The 20,226-nt window shown below is 40.3% G+C and overlaps 1 protein-coding gene across 1 annotated transcript in view; it reads right to left on the minus strand.

Moving 5' to 3' along the window:
• ehbp1l1a (EH domain binding protein 1-like 1a) overlaps window positions 1–20,226 on the minus strand; it is a 60,516-nt gene that overhangs the window by 25,757 nt on the left and 14,533 nt on the right. Inside the window, exons 2-13 of the mRNA XM_062994065.1 lie at window positions 20,121–20,178; window positions 18,851–18,946; window positions 18,612–18,665; window positions 17,608–17,786; window positions 16,211–16,347; window positions 15,351–15,428; window positions 13,971–14,222; window positions 12,204–12,398; window positions 11,081–11,284; window positions 10,336–10,932; window positions 6,595–6,651; window positions 6,321–6,504 (exon numbers count right to left, since the gene is read on the minus strand). Coding sequence (XP_062850135.1) covers window positions 6,321–6,504; window positions 6,595–6,651; window positions 10,336–10,932; window positions 11,081–11,284; window positions 12,204–12,398; window positions 13,971–14,222; window positions 15,351–15,428; window positions 16,211–16,347; window positions 17,608–17,786; window positions 18,612–18,665; window positions 18,851–18,946; window positions 20,121–20,178 — 2,091 coding nt within the window. The remainder of the gene's footprint in view (window positions 1–6,320; window positions 6,505–6,594; window positions 6,652–10,335; window positions 10,933–11,080; window positions 11,285–12,203; window positions 12,399–13,970; window positions 14,223–15,350; window positions 15,429–16,210; window positions 16,348–17,607; window positions 17,787–18,611; window positions 18,666–18,850; window positions 18,947–20,120; window positions 20,179–20,226) is intronic.

Raw genomic sequence — 20,226 nt, forward strand, 5'->3', positions numbered from 1 at the left:
CAGGAACACATGTTTGTTTGGGGCATGTTGAAACTAAAGGCACCATGTTTGTAAAATCAATGTTTTCTTTTGATGTGTCTGTAACTTGAGGTAACACATGATGCATAGTTTGCGTTCTGTCCATTTTAATTATTAAAGCGCTTTTAAAGCTACATTTGTAAATATCTGGATCTGTTTGAGAAACCGTGATGGATGGGATGCCTAAAATTTTTGAATTGCTTGAGCAAGATGACAACATACTCTCAATACTTGGTTGTTTTTGAGGTCTAGGCTTTGGGGCAGATGGGAATCCAGGAATCGTTGAATCGGCTGAGCAAGAAGCTCTCATTGAATTCATAGTCTTGGCTGTTTCTGGATTATAGGTGGAAATAAGCAGGACACATGGCTTATTTTTTCTCTGCTGTATATTCCACAATATTTCACTATCCACATGCTCATATTTCTTATCTGGCTCAATGACTGAGGTTCTTGAAGGCAACCCATGAATCTTTGACTGAGTGGGACATGTTGGAAGTAGACTGGTCATATTAGGGACTGGGGCAGATGGAAAACCAGGAGAAATGGCAACCCTTGGGCACGTTGGTGTCAATGCTACCATGGTCATAAGTCTTATGTCATTGTATTGCCTTCCCAAGTCATGCATACATTTTATTGGAATCTCTTTATTTTGTATTAGGAAAATTTGTAATTTGTCAAATGGCCAATGCAGGATATCTTGCTCCATACTAGGAAATCTTGTCGAAGGAAAGCCAGCAATGGTGGAACACTTGGGGCAAGCTGGTAACATATTTACAATACTTGGAGGGACTTGTGGTTTGGTTTTTGGGACAGATGGAAATCCAGGGACTCTAGATGCCATTGAACAAGATGCGCGTAGAAGAATGATTTCCCTAAACATATCTGAGTTCTCTGTACATATAGGCGGGATGTGAGCTTTATCATCCTTCTGCTTTACTTCCCATAACAGCATGTTATCAATGGGCCAGTTTCCAGGTTTTAAAACTGGTAGTCTTGAATGTAAGCCAGGTATCTGTGAGGTCCTGGGGCAGGTTGGAAGGAAACTAGCCATGCTTGGTATGTCCTTAGTGTAAGATGGAACAGATGGAAATCCAGGAAAACTTGCAGATGTGGGACAAGTTGGCAGCAGTAAAATATTTTCCTTCAATATGCCCTGATACTGTATTTGTGGTTTATGAATATGCAAAGCTGATCTCTCTTTATATGGCTTTACACTTATTGCTCCATCAGGTGACCACCATTTAATAATGTTTTCTGGCAAAAATAAGGATGGTAAGCCTGAGAGGTGTGAAGCTTTGGGGCATGATGAAAGAGTATTGACCATGCATGGCATTTTGTAGTCATTTTGAAACTGCAATGGAGGGACCACAGAAATGTTATTGTCTTCACTGTTTTTCAACAACAGACTGTCATCTGCAGGCCAACGTTCATTCTGTTCCCTTGTAATATCCGAACAGGATGGAAACTCAGGAATATGTGATGCTGTTGCACAGGATGGAACATCATCCAGCATATTTGATTCAGAATCTCCAGGTCTTTCCTTTTGAAATTCCGAGATGTGCAAATCTTCAGAAGATCTTGTCAGAATGCCATCTTCATTTTGAGCTGTGTCAAATGCTGATGTCTTGGGTGACCAAAGAGAACTTGGTGTTTCTGGGCATACAGCTATGCTTTTGGCTCTAAGGGACAGGTAGACCAGATCTCATGTCAAAGGAGGGGTTTAAGTACAATAAGCTATGGACATCTAAACAGATAACACTATGTATGTGCTTTAAATAAATGTGTGCAATGTAATTACACACATATACATGCTACTAATGTAAATCTGAAGAAAAGGCAGAATAAACTGATGCTATATCATGCAACACTTACCCCTCAACAATTTCAGTCTTTTCTGAGCTAAACATCGACTCTGTGACATGGTTTGTTTCTTGCTTTATTTCATCTGTTTGTATCTTTGTTGGGTTCTCCTCCTTATCGGGAATCACTGACTGTGCATCTGTTTGCTCTTGTGAAAGTCTGCACTTGGTCTTAGCCAAGGGGGCAGTAGATTCTGATACTATAGTTTGAGGGGCTGTACTGGATGGTGTCCTCTCAGCAACACACATGCCTGCTTTAGCTCTATCAGACAAGTTGGCTTCTAATACATTAGGAGCTTTAAGGCTAGGTGGCAGTAGAGAGACCATGCTTTCAGGTCTAGAGGGAGAAACAAGGGTAAATTTTTATCTGACACACATGAGCTTCCCTATTCTGTTAATCAAGTTTTTAATAAACGTCATGCATCAAACTGACATAACGGAAAAAGCAGGGTTCAGTTCAGCAAAAATTTATCTAACTTATTATTTTCACATAACAAGTCCTTGAATGTCAGTAAGCAAGACATTTTTCTGTTTTGTGTCTGGGGTGATACCAGCTGCCACAGCTTCCTCCTCTTTAGGATTCTTATGGCTGCTGTGGCAACACCTTGAGCCTCTTTAGTCACTATCTGAGTTTCCTTTCTTTATACAGTGTATCACAAAAGTGAGTACACCCCTCACATTTCTGCAAATATTTCATTATATCTTTTCATGGGACAACACTATAGACATGAAACTTGGATATAACTTAGAGTAGTCAGTGTACAACTTGTATAGCAGTGTAGATTTACTGTCTTCTGAAAATAACTCAACACACAGCCATTAATGTCTAAATAGCTGGCAACATAAGTGAGTACACCCCACAGTGAACATGTCCAAATTGTGCCCAAATGTGTCGTTGTCCCTCCCTGGTGTCATGTGTCAAGGTCCCAGGTGTAAATGGGGAGCAGGGCTGTTACATTTGGTGTTTTGGGTACAATTCTCTCATACTGGCCACTGGATATTCAACATGGCACCTCATGGCAAAGAACTCTCTGAGGATGTGAGAAATAGAATTGTTGCTCTCCACAAAGATGGCCTGGGCTATAAGAAGATTGCTAACACCCTGAAACTGAGCTACAGCATGGTGGCCAAGGTCATACAGCGGTTTTCCAGGACAGGTTCCACTCGGAACAGGCTTCGCCAGGGTCGACCAAAGAAGTTGAGTCCACGTGTTCGGCGTCATATCCAGAGGTTGGCTTTAAAAAATAGACACATGAGTGCTGCCAGCATTGCTGCAGAGGTTGAAGATGTGGGAGGTCAGCCTGTCAGTGCTCAGACCATACGCTGCACACTGCATCAACTCGGTCTGCATGATCGTCATCCCAGAAGGAAGCTGACGCACAAGAAAGCTCGCAAACAGTTTGCTGAAGACAAGCAGTCCAAGAACATGGATTACTGGAATGCCCTGTGGTCTGACGAGACCAAGATAAACTTGTTTGGCTCAGATGGTGTCCAGCATGTGTGGCGGCGCCCTGGTGAGAAGTACCAAGACAACTGTATCTTGCCTACAGTCAAGCATGGTGGTGGTAGCATCATGGTCTTGGGCTGCATGAGTGTTGCTGGCACTGGGGAGCTGCAGTTCATTGAGGGAAACATGAATTCCAACATGTGCTGTGACATTCTGAAACAGAGCATGATCCCCTCCCTTCGAAAACTGGGCCTCATGGCAGTTTTCCAACAGGATAACGACCCCAAACACAACCTCCAAGATGACAACTGCCTTGCTGAGGAAGCTGAAGGTAAAGGTGATGGACTAAACCCAATTGAGCACCTGTGGCGCATCCTCAAGTGGAAGGTGGAGGAGTTCAAGGTGTCTAACATCCACCAGCTCCGTGATGTCATCATGGAGGAGTGGAAGAGGATTCCAGTAGCAACCTGTGCAGCTCTGGTGAATTCCATGCCCAGGAGGGTTAAGGCAGTGCTGAATAATAATAGTGGTCACACAAAATATTGACACTTTGGGCACAATTTGGACATGTTCACTGTGGGGTGTACTCACTTATGTTGCCAGCTATTTAGACATTAATGGCTGTGTGTTGAGTTATTTTCAGAAGACAGTAAATCTACACTGCTATACAAGCTGTACACTGACTACTCTAACTTATATCCAAGTTTCATGTCTATAGTGTTGTCCCATGAAAATATATAATGAAATATTTGCAGAAATGTGAGGGGCGTACTCACTTTTGTGATACACTGTATCTCTCGTAAGCTTTTGGGTTGTTACTTGCCGGTGGACTGAGTAGCTGGTTTAGTAACACTCAACTGCTCTTTCAAGTTTAACCTGCTGCCTTATTCTTCAGGTTTCTGCCCTGTATTTCCTCAGATATAGGTGTGTTTCCAAAGCTTTTACCCTTTACCCAGCTAACATGGTTTGTTGGGTACCTGTCTGTAGCATTCTACAACGGCTGGTCAAGCTACGCTTTGGACTGGTCTTATGTTTATTTCTTGTCTTGGTTTGTTTGTTTTCTCTATTTCACCCACCCCACATTTCTGTTTATGTTAATCAAACAATAACAATAGTTATTATTAATCATTTTATTACTATAACCAATTCACTGTTCCATTATATGTCATTATATTATATGGTTTAAAAGATTATAGTGATGTGATTATTGATAACAAATATTGTTTGTTTTCATGTTCTTAGGGACTGAATGAAAGCATGAACAAGATTTGTATGATAAGGTAAAACCATTATTTACCAATTAGAAAGAATTAAAGGCCAAGGTTAATAAATTGATACTTACAGTGGTGGAAATATGATGATCTGCCTTTTTAAATAAGTTTATGCTGATAATCACAACTACAAAAAATAAATTTCTGAATCCGGTGTAATAAGCTAAATAAGACTAAGAAAATGTTACATTTTTTTAAAATTTAAAATTACAATTACAAATTTAACACTAAGCATGTACGTATATCTCATATACACCAATCAGCCATAACATTAAAACCACCTCCTTATTTCTACACACATTGTCCATTTTATCAGCTCCACTCACCATATAAAAGCACTTTGTAGTTCTTCAATTACTGACTGTAGTCCATCTGTTTCTCTGCATGCTTTGTTAGCCCCCTTTCATGCTGTTCTTCAATGGTCAGGACTCTCCCAGGACCACTACAGAGCAGGTATTATTTGGGTGGTGGATCATTCTCAGCACTGCAGTGACACTGACATGGAGGTGGTGTGTTAGTGTGTGTTGTGCTGGTATGAGTGGATAAGACACAGCAGCGCTGCTGGAGTTTTTGAACACCTCACTGTCACTGCTGGACTGAGAATAGTCCACCGACCAAAAATATTCAGCCAACAGCGCCCCGTGGGCAGCGTCCTGTGACCACTGATGAAGGTCTAGAAAATGACCAACTCAAACAGCAGCAATAGATGAGCGATCGTCTCTGACTTTACATCTACAAGGTGGACCAACTAAGTAGGAGTATTTAATAGAGTGGACAGTGAGTGGACACAGTATTTAAAAACTCCAGCAGCACTAACACACCACCACCATGTCATTGTCACTACAGTGCTGAGAATGATCCACCACCTAAATAATACCTGCTCTGTGGTGGTCCTGACCATTGAAGAACAAGGTGAAAGCAGGCTAAAAGGTATGTAAAGAAACAGATGGACTACAGTCAGTAATTGTAGAACTACAAAGTGCTTCTATATGGTAAGTGGAGCTGATAAAATGGACAGTGAGTGTAGAAACAAGGAGGTGGTTTTAATGTTATGACTGATCAGTGTATGTACATGTTTTTACTATGTTTGAAGCTTAGGTTATATTAAACTATAAAAGTGTGTTAAATTACATTGACTACATATAATAAAACAGAATATGTCAAATATAGATTGATACACAATATAGCCTAAAGAATTTACATTGAACAATATACAGATTAATCATAGTTTATTATTTATTAATAGTCATTTAATAGTAAATGCTTTGTATTAATTGTTTAAAAAGGCAAATTATTATGCAGACAAAAGTATACAGTGTAAATAAACACAGTACAAATGACTTACTACAAAGCAATTAAAATTACAGGACTACTGTAACAAGACTACTGGATTTATGTGGAGAACACTGAAAAAGCAAAGATATTAAATCATTTAATGCATGAACAAACAGTCAAGCATGGTGGCAGTATGTAGTGGGAATTATATAATTGACAATACAAGGCAAAAACAAACCGTGAATAATAATAATAATACATTTAATTTGTAATGCACTTTACATTTGTGTACAAATAGTTAGCAGTCCAGTGTGAATGAGGTACTGTTTAGACAGTCAATGCAGCTTTAGGAACTACTAATCCAGAAATTCCTATTAAAAGTTAGTACCAGTACAATAAAGCCAGTTTTGTATTAGTTTCATTAATTGTATAACTAAAACAATTACTCACCCAGGTGCTGGCCTCACGATCTGCAGTTCTAATTTCCTTGTCCCCTGGGCGACAGATAGCTGCTGGTCTTTGGAAGGATCTGGACTATGTTTGGCTGTGATAACAGTTCCAGCCGTGTGAGTGGAGGATCTTAAGTCTTTGTTTTGAAGTGCAGTAGATGTTTTGTGGTCTGTATTCTCCTCATCTTTACACAATGACAAACACAATAATGAAGAGCTTGTTAGTGAGGTGTTGACTGAAAATGTGAAATAACATAACATTTAGGAGTTCTTACCAAAACTATCCGCAGTGGCTTCTTCCTCCCTCAGTATGCTCAGCTGTCTATGCAACTCTGAAAAACAAAACAACCATTTAAGAACGAAGTGATATCTACATTGTCCAGGACCTGCTGGCAAACACTGAACACTTTGCAGAGCACTGCATTATAACCTGTGTAGGTGATGGCACTTCCAGCTCATTAGAACCCATTCATCACAAATGCTCTGACTTAGTGGAGATAGTGCCCTGACCATCAACATGCCATAAACACTGCAATGTCCATTTATTAGCCCCAAAGCTTAGAAAAATCACCCTTGGGACAGAATATTTGATCAGATTGCAGCACAGAATTACCCTAACACATGAATAATAATCCTTGATGTGTATATAAATGACAGTTTTCTGTGCTTAGTTGCTTAATTTGGATCCAAAGTTTATTACAAGGTAAAGGGAAAAACAAAGAATATTAGATTTTAAAGCGAACTCAAATCAGCATAACTGTTAGAGACAGTGTCTACATTACTACATGCTGTTGCATATAAATTCCCCATAAACATAACCCATCATATAGTACAATATTCTAAATGTAAGGAACATATACAGTTGTCAGAAAAGCTTTGTAAACCTTTTAGAATTATCTAAGGCTGCTTGCTGCTTCGTGTTCTGTAGAACAGCTTACAACCATTAAGAAAACAATAAATTTGAAAGTGCAAATTCTACCAAAAAACAGACATGGTAGAGGTGTATTACATGAAGCTAAAATGAAGTTAAATGATGCAACAAGTGCAACAAGACAATAAGGAGTTATTAAGGCAAAAAAACACTGACCAAAACATTTGAGACTGATCGTTTAAGAAATCTTAGAATGTCTAAAATTCTTTCTCACAGTTGTCCATGTGTGGGTCTCCACAGTTTATATACTTTTTTCCAGTCAAGAGTTTAGGCGCAAGCTGAAGCTGAACACCCATGATTCTCGATCCCTCAGACAGCACTTAATCAAGAACCGCCACTCATCAACAGCTGATATAACCACATGGGCAAAGGAATTAATTTGGCAAACCTTTGTCAAGCACTACAATACAGAGTTAAATGCTACTTAAAACTTTACTGTGCAAAAAAGAAGCCTTATGTTAACCATGTCCAGAAGCGGCGTCGACTTCTCAGGGCTCAGAGGCATCTAGGGTGGACCATTACACAGTGAAAATGTGTATTGTGGACGTCCATGCATTTTTCAACAAGACAATGCAAAACCACATGCTGCACACATTACAAAGGCATGGCTGTGGAAGAAGAGGGTAAGGGTACTGGACTGGCCTGCCTGCAGTCCTGACCTGTCCCCAATAGAGAATTTTGAAAGGAAAAATGCGACAACGACGACCCCGTACTGTTGCACATCTTATTGAGACGTGTTTGTAGAAAGAATGAGACAAAATAAAACCCGAAACACTAAATCGCTTCGTCTCCTCGGTGCCAAAACATCTTTTAAGTGTGGTGAAAAGGAATGGCAACATTACAAAGTGGTAAATGCTTTACCGTCCCAACTTTTTTTGGAATGTGTTGCAGACCTAAAATGCAGGAATGAAGGTTTATTAATAAATAAAATGAAGTTGAGCAGATAAAACATGAAATATTTTGAGTTCATCCTGTCTGCAATCAAATAAAAGTCAAAGTAAATGTAAGAAACTCTGTGGGTTTTTATTATTTGTTTTTTCCATGTTGTCCCAACTTTTTCTGATTTGGGGTTGTATTAGTACTTTGATCTGAATAAATCTAACAAATACTGATTTTGCTTTCCTCTCCCATCTGAGTCAACCACTGTTTGAGACATTGCAGGAGCCAGAAAATGTACGAAGGTTCACAGACAAAGGTCAGACATTAGCTCCACAATCAAAACCTCCGGATGGCAATGTCGTCTAAACTAGAGTTATACCAGCGATTTTTAAATGCTCAACTGAGACACACTGTGAACTTGTCCTGACATCCTTCAACATGCACACCACATGCTACATAATGGAGCTCATTGAAAGCTTCAGGCCACAACTGTATGTCCTTTATGTGTGTTTGCGTGAGGTACAGGAATGCATGCAGTACATGTGGGATGGGTGGCTGTTTGGGACTGTAACTGTAGAGTAGAGTAGGCAGTGGTGAAAGTGGGAAACAATATGTGGACTTGTCTACATTAAAGGAGAGCAAAAGCTCTTTATTCATTGGATATAAATACAGTGGGGACAACCTGGTGTCTACTTTTCAATGCCTGGACATTCAGTCTAAAACACACCAGCAGCAGTAAATGGTAAAGAGAAGGCAAAGAAGTAGAAGACGAGCGAAAACAGAGATATTATGAGATACACCGATCAGGCATAACATTATGAACACCTTCCTAATACACAACAAACTGTGATGCACTGTGTATTCTGACACCTTTCTATCAGAACCAGCATTAACTTCTTCAGCAGTTTGAGCTACAGTAGCTCGTCTGTTGGATCTGACCACACGGGCCAGCCTTCACTCCCCACAGGCATCAATGAGCCTTGGCCCATGACCCTGTCGCCGGTTTACCACTGTTCCTTCCTTGGACCACTTTTGAAAGATACTGACCACTGCAGACCGGAAACACCCCACAAGAGCTACAGTTTTGGAGATGCTACAAAATCCCAAATACATCTTACTACAACCCTTTAAAGTACCATAGACTGGTACTTTAAAAGTGCTACCTACATGAAATCTACAGTTAATAGAATAATACTAGTTTTTGTTTGTTTATTGTATAAATTCAACCAATTATGGCCAGCATCACTATTTTTATCCTTACAAAAAATTACCTGTGTGATCACAATTTTATCTTTACAACCCCAGTTGGGACAGTGGGTAAAATGTAAACAAAAAAGTAAAAGTTAGCAAATAATTTAGGCCTGTTTTCAATTAGAAACAGTAAAAACACAAGATATTAATATTAGTTGTTGGCCTTGCAATTAATGTTCAAAGATTGTTTTGAATGATTAATGTTGTAGATTAAAAATTGAGAAATGTCAGGGCCACTCAGGTGGCGCAGCGGTAAAATACACTAGCACACCAGAGCTGGGTTTTTTAATACATCGTATCGAAACTCAGCTCTGCCACCTGGCTGGGCTGGGCGGCTATATGAACAACGATTGGCAGTTGTTCATAGGGTTAGGGGCAAGCTGGATCATGGGTCAATTACGACCCCTGCTGGCAGATTGATGGCGCTTACACAGGGCTGAGAAATAATGCTGATCAGGGTGTGGCTCTCTGTGCTCGGTGTATATGAACTCGACTCGTGCAGGTGAAAATGCTGTCTGTACTGAGCATGTTTTGAAGGGGTGTGTGTCAGTTGAGAAGCATCCTCAGTCAGCAATAGAGGGTTGAATCAGTGGAGGATGCAATCAGGGTAATTGGACATGACTAGATTAGGGGAGACAATTGGGGGGGGGGAAATAAAGGTTGGAAAAATAGAAAATAAAAATAATAAAAAAATAAACTGAGAAATTTTAAAATGTCTTAAAAGTTTGCACTGTTCTTAAACTGTTGAACTATTTTGTCATGCAACTTTAATGAACTATAAAGCCCCACCAATGCCCGGTGCTACTGTTAGGCCCTTGAACAAGACCCTTAACCCTCAAATCCATTAACTGTATTTGGTCATAACTGTAAGTCACCTTGGACACACATGTCAGATAAATGCCATAAATGTAACTGTACCAGCTTTAATAAAATTAGTGATCATTTTGCTCAGTACCTGGCTGTGTCACAGCAGAAGGAGCAACCTCAGAGTGAGCAGGAGCAGCAGCCGAAAAGGGAACAGCAGGGGTAAAAACTTGGACAGAAGATGGGTGAGTAGAAACATTTTGATTAGGAGTATGTAGGATGCCAGATGACTTGACAATAGCCAGAGAGGGTTTAGGAAGTAGAAATGAAGCAGCAGGGGTGTTTACAGGGCTATGTATTGGGGGTGTGGAAACAGGGAACTGGTAGGGAGCTGTTTGGGGTTCGAAGGGTTTAGGGGTGGACAAAGGAGGGGGCGCATAGAAAGAAGACACCTCAGCAGGATGAAATAGAGGAGGAGCTACAGCAGAAGAAACATCAGGAGTGGGTGAATGCACTTGGGGAAAGTACAAAACAGAAGGAGATGTATTGACACTTGATGGTGTATACACAGTGGTGAGTGCTTTTTTATTAGGAGGGCCTAGGACAGAAAGAGGTGATGACAGTGAAGCAGTCCTGTGGAGAGTCTCTGAGCTCTGGACTGGCTGCTGAGGAAAATGCTCTCCTAAAGCAGGAGCCGGACAGAGACTGGGCTTTACTTCGGGGGACTTCCACTCCATCTGCCATGATGCTGAGAGACCAATGATGTGGGACAGAATGAACAGAAAGGAAGTATGGTTAAATAGTGGGAGATAAAGGGGGAAGAAGTATGTAATTATAGTTATTTCAGAACATAAATACAGTGTAAACAAAATCACTACTTTTTGTAGTTTATTTACCTGTATCACTAGCTGAAGGCAAACTAGTTGGTCTGGTAAGGGTGGAGCCGGGCTTAGCCAGTGAAGCGCGGTAGGTTTTTAAATTCTGTGGTGTGGAGAGAGTTATAGAGCCAGGAAGGGAGGAGCTAAGACTAGAAGAATTAGGACCAGTGGCAGAAGGTGGAGGACTGAAAGGTCTCCATGCTTCCGGGGCAGCAGAAATGGCTTAAGTAAAAAAAATAAAAAAAGATAAGAATAAAAGGCAAAAGCATAATAAAATAATAAGCAGCAGGAGACCAGTCAACATAGCCATGTAATAAGAAATCTACGTATGGTAAAAATCATGCCACTGACATGCCCACAAAGTGTGAAATGTAATAAACAACCATGCCATGATATAAATAAATTTCTGTTATACACTGATCAGCCATAACATTATGACCACCTCCTTGTTTCTACACTCACTGTCCATTTTATCAGCTGACATGGTGGTGGTGTGTTAGTGTGTGTTGTGCTGGTATGAGTGGATCAGACACAGCAGAGCTGCTGGAGTTTTTAAATACCGTGTCCACTCACTGTCCACTCTATTAGACACTCCTACCTAGTTGGTTCACCTTGTCGATGTAAAGTCAGAGACGATCGCTCATCTGTTGCTGCTGTTTGAGTTCTAGACCTTCATCAGTAGTCACAGGACGCTGCCCACAGGGCGCTGTTGGCTGGATATGTTTGGTTTGTGGACTATTCTCAGTCCAGCAGGGACAGTGAGGTGTTTAAAAACTCCAGCAGCATTGCTGTGTCTTATCCACTCATACAGCACAACACACACTAACACACCACCACCATGTCAGTGTCAGTGCAGTGCTGAGAATCATCCACCACCTAAATAACACCTGCTCTGTGGTGGTCCTGTGGGGGTCCTGATCACTGAAGAACAGCATGAAAGGGGGCTAACAAAGCATGCAGAGAAACAGATAAACTACAGTCAGTAATTGTAGAACTACAAAGTGGAGCTGATTAAATGGACAGTGAGTGTAGAAACAAGGAGGTGGTTTTAATGTTATGGCTGATCAGTGTATATTATATAGCTTTATCAGTATGTCACATCATTCACCTTTGCTGGTATGAAACTGTTTACTGACATTACCTGTCTGAGCAATATCAAGTTCAGGAGTCTGTTGAGAGGAAGAGGAGGAGGTGGAGAAGAAAGAGAAAGAAGAAGCTCTTGGAGCAGAAAAAGAGGAAGACAGGGGCCTTGGACGTGAAGCTACAGAGCTACTGTCTTTCGCCATATTACAGTCTGCCTGGCCACCAGAGGGCCTTCGCACAACAGATACAGGCACTTGGAGAGAAGAAAAAGAAGCAGGAAAAAAAAACAGGCATTTAAGAATGTAATGGCATGATGAAGAAAACCCTCACAATTAGTCACACTCTTTTTTTATGTACTCTTATTTTGTGGTGTATTTTACCAATTGGTCGTGCACGTTTCACATAGCTCGTTAAACATAATGAACTAGCATATAAGTAGACACATTAAGCCAGGATGTGACTAGTACAAGACAAGCACAGAACGTATGGCTGGTTTATGAGCAAATTCACAGAGTGCTTTACAGGTTACCATGGGATTCAGACGAATAGACATCAACCATAACTAAGTTATTAGCATTTAAGCCGTCTGTATAGGGAACAATTTCCCACAGTGCATTACTACATTTCTGTTTAATGTTTTTGACCTGTGCACTGTCTCATCTCTGTTCCTGAACTTGCTTAGCACCAGTTTAGTCACACTAATATTTCTTTAGGTCGGTATTATGATTAAATGAAAAGTCCACCCTAAAGCAGCTTTAAAATGGTTATGTTTAAGGTTTCTAATGCTGTACTATCATTATTGCAATGACAAGTTTGAGGTTTTGTACCACTGATACATCACAAACGGACATTGTTGAAGGTACAATGGTATTTAGACAAAACATCACATGTATGCAGGAAAAGCTTTTTTATTATTATTGTTATTAATGTATACACCGACCAGGCACAACATTATAACCACTGACAGGTGAAGTGAATAACACTGATTATCTCTTCATCACGGCACCTGTTAGTGGGTGGGATATATTAGGCAGCAAGTGAACATTTTATCCTTAAAGTTGATGTGTTAGAAGCAGGAAAAATGGGCAAGCGTAAGAATTTGAGCGAGTTTGACAAGGGCCAAATTGTGATGGCTAGACGACTGGGTCAGAGCATCTCCAAAACTGCAGCTCTTGTGGAGTGTTCCCGGTCTGCAGTGGTCAGTATCCATCAAAAGTGGTCCAGGAAAGGAACAGTGGTAAACCGGGTGGCCGACGCTTAGTTATGCACGTGGGGAGCAAAGGCTGGCCATTGTGGTCCAATCCAACAGACGAGCTACTGTAGCTCAAACTGCTGAAGAGGTTAATACTGGTTCTGACAGAAAGGTGTCAGAATACACAGTGCATCACAGTTTGTTGTGTATGGGGCAGCAAAAGGGGGACCAACACAATATTAGGAAGGTGGTCATAATGTTATGCTTCATCGGTGTACTTCTAGTGGTGCTCAGGTGGCACAGCTTTCTATTATTCTAGTCCACCACTGCTAAGAGCTGGGTTTGACTCTAAATTAATTGACCAATCTGATTTGAAGCTGTTCCGCAAAGCAAAGTTGAAATCAAACTATGTAAATTATGTTTCATTGTAGGCATCAATTCTGAAGGTGCTGTAATTTTTTAAAGGGATGATACGGGATGTAAGTCAATAACCAATGTTGCTTGTTGGTGAGCTGTTAAGAGTGAAGTTGAGTTGTGGGTAAAGTAAGTTTTTTTACTGATAAAATATGTATAAATGATTAAAGTGGTTCTGTGGTCTTTTCATTACCGCACTGGTTACATGCATGTAAGTACCTGAGCCCGCTGCCGGCTGGAAGATTTTGGGCAGCACAGGAGGATGAGCCCGGATAAATGCAGGCAGAGTAAAGGCATATGGAGAGGGGCGTGACGAATGTGCTGAATCAAGCTTGTGGGGATGATGGATGGGTGCAGTAGAGAGAGATGGAAGAGAAGGTTTGACTGAGGTGTGGGAGAGATGGTGGACTGGATGAGGCAGGTTAGGAACAGAGGCTGATAATGAACTCTTCGAATCCATTTGAGAATGAACTGAGTGGGAGATTGGAGGATGAGCAACAGAGCAAAATGAAAATTGTGAAGTCAAAAGATTTAAGAAGAAAATGAAATAGAAATACATAAAAAGCACTAGAAGTGATTGTACCTAGCAACTGTATATTACCAGTTACTATTAACAGTAATAAACTGCACTTAAATTACAATTAAGTGCAGAAACTGTAACGTTCAAAATCCCTCACGCACTCACTTTCTTAACCGCTTATCCAATTAGGGTCACGGGGAGGGGGGCTGGAGCCTATCCCAGCTTTTCAATGGGCGCGAGGCACACAGTAACACCCTGGAAGGGGCGCCAGTCCATCATAGGGCAGACACACATACACACACACACATTCACCTATAGGGCAATTCAGTGTATCCAATTAACCTGACTGCATGTTTTTGGACTGTGGGAGGAAACCGGAGCTCCCGGAGGAAACCCACACAGACACGGGGAGAACATGCAAACTCCGCACAGAAAGGACCCGGACTGCCCCCGCCTGGGAATCGAACCCAGGACCTTCTTGCTGTGAGGCGACAGTGCTACTCACCAAACCACCGTGCCACCCTGTTTAAAATCAGATCCATTTTAAAATTAACAACTGCAAATTATTATCAAAATGCTAACTGACATTAAAGAGTTAAATCTATAGTTTGATCCAAAGTTAATCATGTTATTAAGAACAATTATCGCCACTGTTTCAAATGAGCTAAAATCGTAGTCTTGGAGCTCAGGTGGCGCAGTGATAAAAACACGCTAGCACGCTAGAGCTGACATCTAAAACTTGTCAGTTTGAATCTCAGCTCTGGGTGCCTACACAAACAATGATTGGCTGTTGTTCAAGGGAGGTGCCATAGGAAATTCCTCATAAGTGATAAAATTACGACCTCTGCTGGCTGATTGATGGCGCCTGAACAGAGACGGGGGATAATGAGGATCAGGGTGTGTCTCTCCTTACACAAAAGCTGATCCACATATGAACTGAAAAGATGCAGTTGGGCACTGCACACGTGTCGGAGGATGCGTGTGGTAGTCCACGGCTCTCCTCAGTCAGTGTATAAATAATAAATACATTTGTAATAAATAAATAAACAAATAAATAAACATCCCACACAGACAGCTACCTGGGGGGTAGGGGAGATTTGTGTCTACAGCAGGCCTCCATGCCTCGTCAATAATTCTTCCAACAGGAGGAAGAAGAGCTGACACATGAGGAAGAACAAATGAGAAGTCTTTCTAAATATAAAACTACAGCAGCACAGATCACCAGCAAATGTATCAACATTATAAATATTAATACATTTTTAAATAAATGTAATTGTGTTAGTGTCTGTATTAGAAGCTGCCACGGTGAGCTTGCGAGGCGTAATGCTAAGAGCAATCCAGGGTGCTGGAATCCCAGGCAGGGCTCACAAATAGAATATGTGTGGCATTGTGTGAACCCTGCCATTAGGAGGACCCAAAGTGCCGATTTCCAAGCCCGGATATATAGGACGGTTGCATCAGGAAAGGCATCCGATGTAAAAACTGATCTGCTGATCTGCAAGAATCATTCATTAGGGGCTGCCAAGGTAAAAGGTTTATGGAGAGTATTATTTAACAAATTCTACATTTAAAATACATTTTTTTATTTAGTTTAAACTTATATTAAAGGTTCTAACTCTGACACTAAGATTTTTGCTGTGATCATTGATGGGGCATTAACAAATGTTGGTTAATCATGTTTGAATACGTTTGGAACTTATTAGACAGCATATGTTCTTCTAGCGATAGATAAAAAGCAACTATGGCATCCTATATTCACACAAGTCTACTGACAGTCAAATACAGCGGGTTAGTGTGATGATTTGGAGGTGCTTCACTGCTACATGACCTGGCTGAGCTGTAGTTAGAAAGGAAAGAATAAACTCTACTTTTGGAAATGACTAGAAACACAAAAGCAAGCTCACATCCAACAAACAGAATTAGTTAATAAGAGCGTTACCTATTGCTGCTGAGCTTCGGTTCGCCCCTGTACTCATCCTTCTGTCCTCCTCGTCACTGTCATTAAAGTCCTCCATGTTTCCAACATCTGAAGGTTTGAGGCTCATCAAACTTGCTAAACTTTGCATATCTTCATCACTGTAAGGAACAGCAAAGATCTGATCTGATCTTAAAAAGCACAGCTAAAACCCAAAACATTTTTGCAGCTCTAAGACATGCAACATTTAATGCTAAATTTTAGTAATTAAAATGCATTCAGTTTATGTATACTTCTTATTCACTGCCAGGTCACACTCACTGGCTGGGTGAGACAGCCACTAAACCGACAGGGTACCTCCTAAGTTTAAGCCTAAAAAGAAAAACGGTGTGATGGCCCTTATCTGGAGCAGTCCTAACACCTGGATCCACACTAGGCACAGGTTGCACCAATTGGTGAAGTGGAGAGGGGTGCCACTTTGCATTGCCATGTCCGTTTTCTCTTTTTCTAAAAACTAGGTTCGCACGAGCTACGAGTAGCTTGCCATATTGTGTTTTCATTTCTGCTTTATCTATTACTAACTATCTATTACCACTTTCTTTCTTGCAGACTGCAGATGTTTTTAGTCTTTTAATAATGATAATAATACATTATTCTTATATAGCACTTTTCTCAAAAGCGCTCAAGTCAAGAATGATTACAATTTTTAAAACACAGAACACAGGGATTATAAGTTGCTAGGATGGTGAGTAATCCAGCAGAAGAAGACCTAGGAGTGTGGGTCGGTTTGTTGGTTTGGAAGAAGTAGATCAGACAAGTAATAAGGAGCAATGTTATGAAAAGCTTTGTAAGTAAGGACAAGAATCTGTATGCCATAATTTACAGTTAGCCAATGGAGATGTTGCAGGATGGGTGTCATGTGATCATGTGAGCAGAGTTGGTATAGGGGATGGGGGTTGGATAGGGCTTCCTGCGGCAGACTGAGAAAGAGATGGTTGGAAGATGGTTGTTACTTTGTTTTAGTTATTTTGGCCACTGCTTTGATTTTTCTGTAACCCTTTTTGTTTGTGACATTCTTGGTTACACATCCTGCAAATTTAGTTCATTTTAAATTCTTGCAGATGTGGGGTATACCTTGGGTTTTTTACCTAGATGTTGACAGCCTTTTTGTATGGTGCTTTAAATTTCTGGGCCAAATGGATGTACACTAAATGACTATTAAACAGATATTACTGCCAAATGGACAGGTTGCCAGTGGTTTATTGTGTAATTCTTTATTAATTTAAACACACACTGCAACCAAGCATTTAATGTAGCAGACATGGCAACAAATTATACAAGAATACTAGCACTGAAAACTGCAATTCACATTTTCTTTCCTTACGCTGTCACTATTCAGCAGAAATACAGTAAACACTTACGTGGCTTTGCCCTCCTTCAGAAAGATGCAGGTCACGCTGAGTTTGAGCATTGCTCCCACCACTTTTACAGACAGAGGCTTCATTTCCAGTGTCAGTTCAAATGTGGCTGAAGTGGCACTGGCATAATTCTTCATGTTTACATCCGCCGAAGCCAAAACCTTTCGACGACCTTTTGTCTCCTGGATGATTTTAAAATAACCAAAATGTTAGGGTACAGTGTAAAAAGTGTTTATAACAGGGTTCATTTCCAGGTTCCAGGTTAGTAATAACTAAAAGACAATAGGCACTTAGTGGAGCTAGCTGTGTTAGAAACCACAAAGAGCATAGCAGTACAGATCTATTCTGCTATCTGTATAAAATACTTCAATTTTTTTCACTGATGTCAATTGAAAATTTTACCCATGTGCATAAATACACTGTATGGTCTAAAGAATGTGCACATCTAACCAAGAGTTAGTTGGATCTCCCATTCCAAAACCTCTCATATGGCCTCTATTTGAAAGCTATAGTCACTTAAAAGGCTTTCCACAAGATTTTTAAATGTCTCTCTGGGAATATGTGGCAATCAAGTCTAAAAGCATTTGTGGGATAAAAAAGTCTGGCTCAGGATCCAATTTATCCCAAAGGTGTATAATGGGGTTGGGGTTAGGACTATAATGGGGTTGGGGTTAGGAGTGGTGCAGGCCACTGTGGTTCTTCCACACCAAACTCATTAAGGAATGTCTTCATGAAACTTACTTTGACCACAGAGGCCTTCTACTACGTTTACAACTATTTCTTACATGTAAAATTATTACTTTGTTTGTTAAGCTGTGGCTAACAATTAAACAGTGCATTACATGCTAAAAGCAGATATGCTAGCAGGTATATGAAATACATGAGCAACTGACTGGAATGGTCTGGTGCAATTGTTCACTTTTAGGTATCTGCTGTCTTTGTCCTCTAAAACCACAGTATTACAAAAACAAGCAAAATAAAAACATGGCATATTACATATCACTTACATTTTCTATGATGAAGGTCCAATCTTTGTCTTCAAATTCATCAGCATTTGGATCCTACAGAAAGGTTTGCATTACAAAAGTGGAATTAGCTAAATATCAGTTCTAATACATTTATATAGTACACACTACAGGAGATGTAGTTCTACTGGCAAAAAAGACACCTATTTTTTTCTGTATTATGCAAGTTCTTTTTAATAAAATACAGTAATAATGTGTAATGTTGGACTGGACTTCTGCACCTTAAAGAGTGTTACTTTAATCTCCACATTCTCAGGCACCTGCCACACCACTGTCCCTCTGTAAGGATTCTTGATGCCCGGCTGCCAGCCATGAAGCTTAAAATATGTGTAAGGGATAAAGAGCCCACAATTAAAACATTACACATGCATAAATCCATTTCACAGACTGAACCTGGATCTCAGCTGAGCTATTGGCCAGCCAAGTGTGTACACTGACATAATAAGCTAAATTTTGTATGCTTTGTGGGGTGGCTGAAGCCCTGAAGTCCAGGGTATTCCTGCCTTACACTTAGTGATTCCTGGTGGAGCTGGACCCACCACAACCCTGACCAGGATAGAGTGGTTGATGAAAATGAAATGAAAATAAAACATTTTTAAAATTAAATCCAATCATGAAATCATAAATCATAAAATTTAAAGACAGTGTAAAGGAAAGTAGCCTCCAAATGACATGACCAGACATTCCAGTCATGGAATGTAATTAAATCTTATGCTGGTACCATTTATCAGCCACAGCAGCATTGTTGAGATTTTTTTAGACATACCTAAGCCATTCTTTACCTAGTAAGTGTATAGTTAGACTTTAGCTTCTCTTTTAACAACAGTCTGCTTATTTCCACTATAGCACTTCATTACTGTCAGTTTCTGACCACAAGACAATGCCGGCTGAATATTTCTACTTGTCTGATCATTTGTAACATAGGAGCGACATTAATATGATGTGTGTGATACACTGGAATAGGAATCAAACATTTAACCATGTTACTATCCTGTCAGTATCATTGCTGTGCTGGTCTACTACCCAAATAATACTGTGCCATTGGTGGTCCTGTGGTGGTCACTTCTCACTGATTAATGGGGTAAAGTGTGGTTAACAAATTGTGCATAAAAACAGAGAGGCAATAGTGTAAAAGGAAAGCCTGATTAAGCAGCCACTAAGTGTAACTACATGACAGGTGGAGCTTATAACCTCTAAGTGACTGCGTATATAGTTATATTTGCCAAGAATAGTAAGATATTTAACACTTTGTTACATACAGTTCCTGGTACCTCTACATATCGAGTTCAAGATCTCTGGCCTCTGTCTACACTGAAACTGAGCTGATAAAACTGACTGCTTGTGTACTTTTGTAGTATAGACGTATTTCAATGTCGTTCAAAGCTTATCTGCATCACACCCGGTTTAAAGTGTTAACATATTTACCCACATCACAGCTGCAAAGGATAAAACTAGCAACAGTAATTCACTAGAATCCACATCCTTTCTTACCTTGGTGCAGACGCGTCTGTTTCGTCTGGTCCAAACCACTCTTAGTTTGTCTGGCTGCCTGTAGATACATAAAAGTGTAAAATATAGTCTTACAATGTTTTTTCAC

Source organism: Trichomycterus rosablanca, chromosome 4 (assembly GCF_030014385.1).
Source record: "Trichomycterus rosablanca isolate fTriRos1 chromosome 4, fTriRos1.hap1, whole genome shotgun sequence".
Lineage (NCBI taxonomy): Eukaryota > Metazoa > Chordata > Actinopteri > Siluriformes > Trichomycteridae > Trichomycterus > Trichomycterus rosablanca.